This window comes from Lactuca virosa, chromosome 7 (genome assembly GCF_052849685.1).
Source record: "Lactuca virosa cultivar CGN04683 chromosome 7, Lactuca_virosa_CGN04683_v6, whole genome shotgun sequence".
NCBI lineage: Eukaryota > Viridiplantae > Streptophyta > Magnoliopsida > Asterales > Asteraceae > Lactuca > Lactuca virosa.
In genome coordinates, this window is record NC_136432.1 from 10,765,754 (window position 1) to 10,775,826 (window position 10,073).

The 10,073-nt window shown below is 31.1% G+C and overlaps 1 protein-coding gene across 2 annotated transcripts; it reads left to right on the plus strand.

The window, feature by feature from the left end:
• The first annotated feature begins 6,079 nt into the window (after positions 1-6,079).
• Positions 6,080-9,723, plus strand: AGL20 (AGAMOUS-like 20). 2 transcript variants are annotated; one of them, XM_079059231.1, is made up of 8 exons: positions 6,080-6,213; positions 6,528-6,734; positions 8,074-8,155; positions 8,284-8,345; positions 8,767-8,866; positions 8,983-9,024; positions 9,224-9,265; positions 9,358-9,723. In XM_079059231.1, exons 2-8 carry the CDS (start codon positions 6,553-6,555, stop codon positions 9,499-9,501), a joined length of 654 nt encoding a protein of 217 aa, XP_078915357.1. In that variant the 5' UTR covers positions 6,080-6,213; positions 6,528-6,552; the 3' UTR covers positions 9,502-9,723. The 2 variants fall into 2 exon arrangements, with proteins under 2 accessions (XP_078915357.1, XP_078915358.1); XM_079059232.1 differs by lacking the exon at positions 6,080-6,213 and adding an exon at positions 6,251-6,352.
• Positions 9,724-10,073: the final 350 nt, after the last annotated feature.

Genomic DNA, 10,073 nt, shown 5'->3' on the forward strand with positions numbered 1-10,073 from the left:
CATATCAATAAGCAGTTTTATTTGCAGTGACGAATGCTCAGTTTGTATAATCTGTTAGCATTTAATATTTCATAGACATGTAGGCCGATCGATCAGGTGTTCTTTGAGTTCGAATTGGCAGAAAAGCCCTAGTTTTCATTATTTGAACCATCCCAAACGAAATCTCCAATAAAAATGTACGAAATTAGGAATCTTCTGCTGGATGATTCAAAAATACAGTCTTGAATGATGACATTGATAGACTCGATGTGTTTAGGTTTTTTGGGAATTTGTTCTGATTGTCTAATTTTTACAGGAAATTGAAAGTTGTTTTGATGCACACCAAGTGCTCGGTAAAATGTTTCAACTGAATGGTATTTCTTCGTTTATAATATTCTATCAGAAAAGAATGTTTTTTATGATAATCATGAACATATTCTGTTGGAATGCCCCGAATTAATATAATTATTGGTAAATGAATTCCAATTCTATCAGAATGGAATCACGAATTCCATTCATGCTGGAATGGAATATGGATATTTTCTCACTAATTTATTCATTGGATTATTTTCCACAGAAACTGATGCTTGAAGAACGGACCACGAAATTTGAACGACGCCTCTTAGCAACATTATTCTTTTAGAATAAATTAGTGTATTTGTTAGATTTTGATGTTTTTTTTCCCGGTTTTACAGTTTTTGAGTGTTATTCTTTAACAACAAATGTAATTCTTAGCAATTGTTACATGTATTCTATAAGAATTAATATAATTTTTCTTTTAATTCTTCAATTGCTGATTCGAGAATTTGTTATTCTACAAGAAATATGTTCAAGAATATTTTTATTATTTTATGGTTCTAGAATATTTTTTTTGAACATACTCAAACATATTCTGTCAGAATGTCCGAATTAAAAACCTTATAATTCGTAAAATCGGATTTTTAAAATTAATAGAATCTATGATCCCTTAAAATATGCAAATTTCCTTTATTAAATCTATATTAATTGACTAAAATACCCTTCTAGTTAAATTAGATGGTATTTTTCGATTATTTTTAATTCAATAATATGTATTAATCACTTTCTTAAAATAAGTAAAATGATTGGCCCATATTTATGCATACAATAACACAATAATTACTTTGAATAGAATAACGTAGGCCTATATATATATATATATATATATATATATATATATATATATATATATACACTATATTATTAAAAATATTGCCTCTTTCTTGAAATTTAAGAGGTATACTTATTACAGCATAATGTACAATCTTATTAAGCTTATGATGAGTGTATCTCTATCTCTACATATTGGAAAAACTAAACCCTAGCCTCTTCAACACAACATCTGAGGCCTTCAAACCCACCTCCTTTATCGCGTCTCTTCTAACTTGCTTCAGTTTCCGGTGTACCTCTGGTATCACCATCCTCACTCACTCAAATGCTCTTCCTCCTAACCTGGATGATTCCTTCTAACCTGGATGATCGACGCCCTGCAACTATATTTTTCTTTACCTCTGTTTCTCTTCTTAAAACCTCAATCGCACATGGATCTAATGAAGATCCAACTTTTGAAACCCTATGTAGCCACTACCATTGCCGCCCCCTCTCTTGCCCCTCTCCTACCTTCTGTTATGACGAGAACCAGGACCGGCCTTATGGGAGTTCCGGCTGTGCCAGCGAACAGGGCCTATTCTTTCTTAGGGGGCCATATGTTTATCCGTATGTAATATTATCTATATTCAATCAGCGCCTAAATCTTTTAGGTTAATGAATCAGGAATCAGAACAAAAAACAACTGGGAATTTGAAGTGCCGATCCGTTTCTCGATCATACGTGTGCAAAAAAATAAATGATGGCAACGATTTGTCGATTGTTTTCCTTGGTAACGGTGTTGTCTTCAAACTATTTGTTGATTCACATCCGACAACAACGTTCTTGTCTACTTGATAGTGTAAGACGATTTGTAGATTCACACAAATCATTCATCTGTGTGATTAATCAGAGGATGTTTATGTTTAATTATTTATTGCAAAAAAAACATTTCATCTTCTAGAGGAACAGGGAATCTGATAAAGGTATGTATTCATTCATTGCCCATTCTTTAATCTTCACTCTAGGGTGACTATTCTAAAGTTCATTGATTTGTTAAAAGTATAATATCTTTTTTTTCCAGATTTTCGGCTGTGCAATTTGCTGAAAGTGCATGTTGTTGGTTATGTGGGGACTTGTGGTTCTTTATGTTTGATACCTGATCAGTTTTGTCTCATTGCCCAAATGAAAATTTGGGGCTTTTAGGTTGTGGGGTAAGTGTTTATACTCCTTGGTTTTGTTTTTATTTTGTTTTTTGTACTGTAACATCATGCCATCTTCCTGCTGGTATTCTTATGTTAATAAAAAGTTTTATTGTTCAAAAGAACAATAATATTATACAAACACACAAATCAAAAGTAAGATAAACAATAAGAAGAAATCGGTGCTTCTTTTTTAGTACACTGCATGCTAATGATGATGGGTTTACAATCTGTTGATCAACTAAATGTTTATTCTACGGATTTTGTATATTCATATTAATTGACTTATTTATGTTTTCCATTTCCTTAATCCTTATAAAGATTTGTATCAAAACAAAGGGCATCAAAGCTTAAAAATGATGTTACTTGGTTCGATATTTGATATGAATTACTAATAAATGGAACATCTTCTAATCTTTATATTGTTGCTTGTAGGCACATATGCGATGGAGTTGGCTGGATATATTGTGGCTGGAAATATTGCCAGACAAATAAAACAAAATAATTCCAAGACATTTTGGGTTAGCCATTAGAAATGATGAAAGACCTTTGGGCAATTATTTTGTATGCAACATATATAGTTAGTATGTTGACTCGACTAGAATAGCATTCTATTAGACTTTTGCATATGACTCAGCAGCATACGACCGGTGCAACCTGATTATATTAGCAATTATAGTCCGTTTTTACATGTTTCTATAACATATTTTGGGGCCTTTTTTTACCAAATTGCTCAGGGCCTACAAAATCTCGTGACCGGCCCTGATGAGAACCCTAACAGTCTCACAACCCAAACTGTCACCACCAGCGAAGAGGTGAGGACAAGGACAATGCTAAGCCATCAATTTTTGATTCATATCTTTCCTTCATTCCTCAATCGTTATCGACGTTTACCTGGTAAGTTTTTCCAATATATTTTCTATTTGACCTAATTCTCACATATTGAGACCGGTAACACAAAGACAAAAAATATTGTAATTTAGCGTCATTAAAAATGATGCATTTATCTATTTATATGTTTGAAAGGATCCAGATGTATCAACATACCTGATGTCAAACAATAACTTGTAGCTAATGCTTTAAACTAAATTGAGTTAAAAGTGCTTTAGATAAAAAGTTGCTGCATTCACTTTTTTACATGTTAAAATAGAATAAAATTTTTAAAAAATTATCTAGATCTAAGAACATTCTTTGATAACTGGGATGTCTGGTTATTTTCTTAATGATAAATGATAACTAATATTGGATATAAAGCGAAGAATGAAGAACTTATAAGTTTCTTAAACTAGAAGTGTGTGTTGATTAATCGTTTGTGTTCATAACATTCTGTAAAGGTGATAATTAATAGATAAAGTTGGTTTGTGAAGGTATTTTAGTATGTTTCTCTTTGTTTAGATTACTAAAAAAACCTTTTGTATATGCTGCAGGTAACAAGCCCCTCGACTCAACTCACCCCAGAAACACAAAAATACAAAGTTTGGACAGAAAATGAAGAGAAGGGTAAAATTGTCCAAATGCCAAAAATTTATGATTATTTGTGTCTATTTTGGTCCTGCTTGTGTTTGCTTGTGTTTGTGTTTGTAGTGAACAACCATTGTTTGTGTTTGTAGTTACCAACCATTGTTTGAAGAGATTTTCTTACATATCCTTCAAATCAAAGACCTTGCATCTGATATGCCCACTTGGTATGGTTTTTTTTCGAAAAAGGGCAATGTACTTTTTATTTTGGGTTTCCAGTCTCCTGGTATGATTTTTAGCATGAAAGGGCAATGTAATTTGATTTTTTTTTGGTTTTCTATCACCTGCTATGATTGTAGTCAAAGGGCAATGTACTTTAACTTATTTTTATAAATTAATTTTAGTGTTCATAGTTTTAGGATTGACAAAATACATCCAACATGTTGGCAATGTAATATAAACATGTTTATTTTTCAGGCAATCTATTGTACACAGGGACCATTTATTTTAATTATTTTTAAAAGTTTGCCATTTTATTCCGGTCAACATTGTCTAGATAGGGATAATATATACATTTTTTTTAAACAGGGACCATTTTTGTTATTTTTTAAACACAAACCATGTATGTGTTCTTTTTAATATGGAACCATTTCTGTTAGTTTTTTAAACATGGACAATTTTTGTTGATTTTTTTAAACAGAGACCATTTCAGTTAATATTATGTATACAGGGACCATTTATTCATTTTTCTAATACATGGACTATTTATGCTTCTTCTTTTTTTTACAGAGACTATTTCTATTTATTTTTTAAACACAGACCATTTATATGTTTTTTCACACATGAGTGGTTTCAATTAATTTTTTAAGTAGTTATAATTTTGTAAACATTCTTTTCACGTTTTGTCACTTGTATGGCATTTTTCCATAATATGGTAACATACTATGATTTTATTATTTGGTTTTCTGTTACTTGATATTGTTTTTTCATTGAAAGATCATTGTACTTGGTATGGTATTTACATGAAATAACATCCTACTTTAGAAAATTTTATGGAACACAACCAAAGGGTTGGACAAAGAGCATCCAACTTATCTAAACGTACATTTATCTTTGAACAAACAAGTCAATGACATTAAAAGAAAAAATTTGAAATTAATTATTTTTATGTTAAATTGTGGTTGTTGGTTTTCTTAAAAAAATATTATTCATATTCTATTTTGTCACAAAAACTGAAATTTAATAGTTTAATGAAAATGAATAAAATGACTATAGGATAAATCAGTCAAAAAAAAAATAGTTTTTTGTTATTTAATGCAATCATCTTACTTTTTTTATTGTCTTAACCGGTTTACAAAATTTTCCATTATGTTTGTTTCTTGTAACTGTTTTGTCGAATGCTTTTATGTGTTTACAAAATTTCCTATATAGTTCACTTAAGTTTCTAATAAAAACTAGCAACATTTAAAAATAATTTATTAATGTACCTTACATGTTTTATGTGTTTGTCATATGTTATTTCAAATATTACATGTTTTTGGATATCCTATGTGCCAAAAGGGACTATCTAACAAAAGGAACTATACACATACCTACTCAGCTACCCACCAACCCCCACACAACACACCGTACCCCATATGTCGAATGTTTTATGTGTCCGTCATGAGTTATTTTAAAATAATTAATTGCCTCTAGAAACAAATTTCTAAAAGAAATTATTCGCACCCGACGCTTGGCGCGGGTAATGGTTAGTATATATATATATATATATATATATATATATATATATATATATATATATATATATATATTCTCTAGCAATAAAAATCCAAGTATTCATAAACGTGGTCACATTTTCAAAATTTAGAACCTTGTTACAATCTTCATGTTACATGAAGTTTATTAATTCAACACGAACAATGGTTTTATGTCTTTTCTTTTTTTTTTTCTTTTTAATTTTACTTTCTTCTATTTGAAAAGTAGGTTACAACAAGCTTTAAACTGTTGGGTAAGAACTCATGTTAATATAAAAAAGGAAAGTGGTTAAATTGGGTGAGTTTAGTTTTCACTTTCTTTTCTTTTTTATGGTATACACCCATAAAAGAGGACTCGAGCACCAATCAATCATCTCATCCATTGGCAATTTTAGGCCTATCCCTAATGTATCTAGGGGTTCCTTGTGGGCTAGTTTTAAGGTTACCCATTTTTGCAAACCTAAAACATCCATACCCACAATGTGTACCAGTCCCAATGCACAACTTACAAGTCATTAAAGAACCATTGCTCTAACTTCAATAGCTTCATTTCTTAAAAGACCGAAAACCCCTTTTTCTCCCTAGTCCACACACTCCATCGCTGATTTTTCTACAAACATCTTCCGCTCTTTTCTCTCTCTCTCTCTCTCTCTCTCTCTCTCTCTCTCTCTCTAAGAAAGAACAACCTTTTTCTGGGTTTTTACCTCTTTTGTAAGGTGACTTATCTTTCTTGAACAAAAATCTTGTTGTAAGAGTTGATAGTTTTAGCTAAAGATTGCACCGTTTTCAATCTTTTTCTATTATGGTACTTGTGAAAACCTTGTCTTGATTCAAGAATTGATATGGGTATTTGAGGTTGGTGTTTTGTTGATGGATCTTGATCGCATATAAAGATTCATGGTTCCATCAAACCAATCTGTATTTTCAGTAACTTGAACATGCGACCATACTACTTTCAACCACATTAAGAAGACTTAACATTTGATTGGTCATCAGTTCTGACCTTTTTTATAACTTCTTTTTTGTATAGAGTGAAACCTTAAATTTTTTGGAAGATGGTGAGAGGGAAGACTCAAATGCGGAGGATTGAAAATGCTACAAGTAGACAAGTGACCTTCTCCAAAAGAAGAAATGGTTTGTTGAAGAAAGCGTTTGAACTTTCTGTGCTTTGTGATGCTGAGGTTGCTTTGATCATCTTCTCTCCAAGAGGCAAACTTTATGAATTTGCAAGCTCAAGGTTCCATTTTTCTCACTTAATCATCAAAATTTGTAAATTCTAATTTCGGGATTCTTATTCGTATAATCTTGATTTTAATTCTGGGTTTCAAATCTATTTCCCTTTTATTCGTACAAAATACTTACTCTATACATATAAAGTTAGAACCTTTTTATGGGTTGAATCTCGACTTTCAACCGAAATTTAGAGAATTTTTAAATATATATAAATGAAGAACATATAACCAAGGTTCTAAATAACTTAAGGCGGGACTTGGCGTCAATGTCAAACCTCAAGCTTTTCCGAGCCTTGGCGAGCCACGTCGTTTGTAAAGCGTGACTTAAGGCGGCAATTTTGTATATAATTCATATTTTTATATTTATTTTCTACTATTATTCATTTTTATACACATATATGAGTCAGAGCGTTTTGATAAAGTTTGGATAAAGTTTGGCGGCACATATAAGCCTTGGAGCCATGGCTTAGAACCATGCATATAACTATAGGAAGTGAGGTCCATCTGAGTTTCCTTTTAGTCCAGACAAATAATAATAAAGAAATGATAGTAATATATTAATATAAATTTTTTATAAAAATAATAAAAATGATATGATCTGATTGACTCTTGTCTGGCATGTTTTGATCAGTTAACTTGAAATGGTGTATTTCATATTCATCATATGAATACGAAGAATGTCACAGCTTTTACTTTTCTGATTTTACTATAAAAAGCATCTGTTTACAATTAGTTTTATATAAATTTAGTACAACATATATTCATAGTGTTTAATATATTTAAATAATAGTAACAAAAATAGTATCTCTTCTTTTACATATATTGTCCTATATAAACTTAACATTATTATATTCAAGTTATATATAAAAAAAGCTGACTCGGGTGCTTGAAAGATATCATGAGTGGTTTTCTCATTTTTTGATAAGTATAATAGTTTTTCGAAGGGTCAAAACAAACACAATTGCTAATCAGTCTTAAGTATTAGATCACCAATTGTTACAAAAATAGTATATAACTTTTATTTTATTAAGTTTAATTAAAAGACCACTGTACATAGAATAGAACATTTTTTTTCCTTACTGAATCAATGTCAACTCAAAGCCCTGATGAACACGGCCTTGCAAATGTATGTGTCTTTCTTTTTCTGTTTGAAAAAACTAGTATATATCATATATATGTATAACCATCAATACATATGATAGATGCATTCATCCATACATATATATCATGAATGTGTGTAAGAATACACTTATATAATACATACATGACTTTTATTTTACATATTTTCCATGGCTTTTTTTGGGCAATGATTGCATCTCTTTTTTGGGTTTTGAAATCATTCAGCATGCAGGAGACAATTGAACGATATAGAAGTCACGTAAAAGATGTTCAAACAGAAAATTCTTCGAGTATAGAAGATGTTCAGGTTCATAGATATATATGTACAAACAATATTCAAAAGATAACGTTGTTTGTTTTTAAATTTGTTTTTGATATATGTAATTCGGTTGTTTGTTTTTGAATTTGTTTTTGATATATATAATTCGGGTGCAGCATTTGAAGCATGAAACAGCTACTATGGCAAAGAAGGTAGAACTCCTGGAAGTTGCAAAAAGGTGCAATTTTATGTTTTAATCATTGAAAATATACTTTATATGCTTCTGAAGATCAAATGCTGATGGAAAACCACAAAAATAGGATGAAAAATGGCTACTGATCATTTTAAAATCATTAATGTAGCAGGCAAAAGGGTGCAATTTTTGTCTTTTAAATCTTTGAAAATTTATTCCAGTTGTGTGATGCATGCTTCTGAGGTTTCAAATCTCACTAAATTAAAATTAAAAGAAATTAAACAAGAGAAAAAGAATGTTTACTGATCTTACAATTGTTAGTATTGCCAAAAATTGCTATTTATTAATCAATACGAGTATATTTAGATTGTATTTTAAATAAACAATCAAGCACACACACACACACACAGATTCATATATACAATTAAAGAAAAAAAGATGGCTACTGATCTTAGTTGCAATGCAGGAAACTTTTGGGAGAAGGGTTAGGATCAAGCACCATTGAAGAAATAGTTCAGATTGAACAACAGCTGGAGAGGAGCGTACGCATTGTTCGAGCAAGAAAGGTTTGAAAAATAATTACTTGTTATCAAAGAATTCTTCTTCCTTCTTCAATTCCATATCAATTTTAGGGTTTATGGTTGAATCTTTAACATATTTTGTTGAATACTTGACGTTTTAGATGCAAGTCTACAATGAACAGATTGAGCAATTACAAGCAAAGGTACACAGCTTAATGATTCCAAACCTACCCATTTATGTTATATATAACTCAAAACGCTCATATTTAGCTAGAGTGGATGTACAAGTTTTATGGAATGATTTACATGTTGTCCAATACGAGAACTACATTAATATGGGAAGAAGGATTTTTCTTCGAGAAACTAATAAACTATAGTATTTCTTTTTATGTGGATCTTCAGGAGAAACTGCTAGCAGCTGAAAATGCATCACTTACTGAGAAGGTTAGTATAGTTTTTCTTCCGTATCTCCTGGATGTATGTTGTTCAACCTGCATAATGATCTAAGAGTTAAATCTGTGTTTTTTGCCATTCAGTGCTTAATCCAAACAGACCAAGGAACAGAAGAAATGAGACCGGATTTACGTGTTGTTGATAACGAGGAGAACTCAGATGTGGAAACGGAATTGTTCATCGGACCACCAGAGGTCAGGAGAACGAAGCAAAGATGGTCAAAGTAGTCAGTATATAGATAGATAGATATATATGCATACATATATTTTATATCTATCAAGATTATGTTATGCTACCAACACTATCCATGTTAGATAAGATGCGCCCAACACATATGTTGTTCTGCAACAAAATTTTCATTCTAGAGAAGTCTAGAAGATTAATGCATCATAATTTGTCAGCTCAAACCCTACGTAACTTTTGCAATTAAAAAGATTTGTCATTGTACATATGACCATTTGATACTGGTTGATGAAGCGTTCAACATGTTTCCAGTTCGGTTTTAGGGTGTTTACGCATTTTTTTTTCATGAACCCACAGCTTCTCGTCATGAATAGGTTGAATGATGGATTAGTTCAGACCTTCGGTACGTACTAGTATCATACAGTTTTCATACCTTGTTCTCTTGTTCATGTTTCTATACTTTGTCCAAGATCTATTACTCTAGCAAAAGTTCAACGTTATGTTATATTTTGCGTTAGAACCATAGTAATGTCATTGCGAAACGTATTGGTCTATCTCCTAGCATATGCCCGTATCAGATTTATAGCTTGTAACCACTGTACTTTAAGGAATATTA

Excerpts from the sequence above, each read along its gene's own strand:
- AGL20 (XM_079059231.1), top strand. The coding sequence starts at position 6,553 with ATGGTGAGAGGGAAGACTCAAATGCGGAGGATTGAAAATGCTACAAGT. Across the intron at positions 6,735-8,073 it reads TATGAATTTGCAAGCTCAAG|CATGCAGGAGACAATTGAAC; the intron begins GTTCCATTTTTC and ends GAAATCATTCAG. Across the intron at positions 9,025-9,223 it reads TTGAGCAATTACAAGCAAAG|GAGAAACTGCTAGCAGCTGA; the intron begins GTACACAGCTTA and ends GTGGATCTTCAG.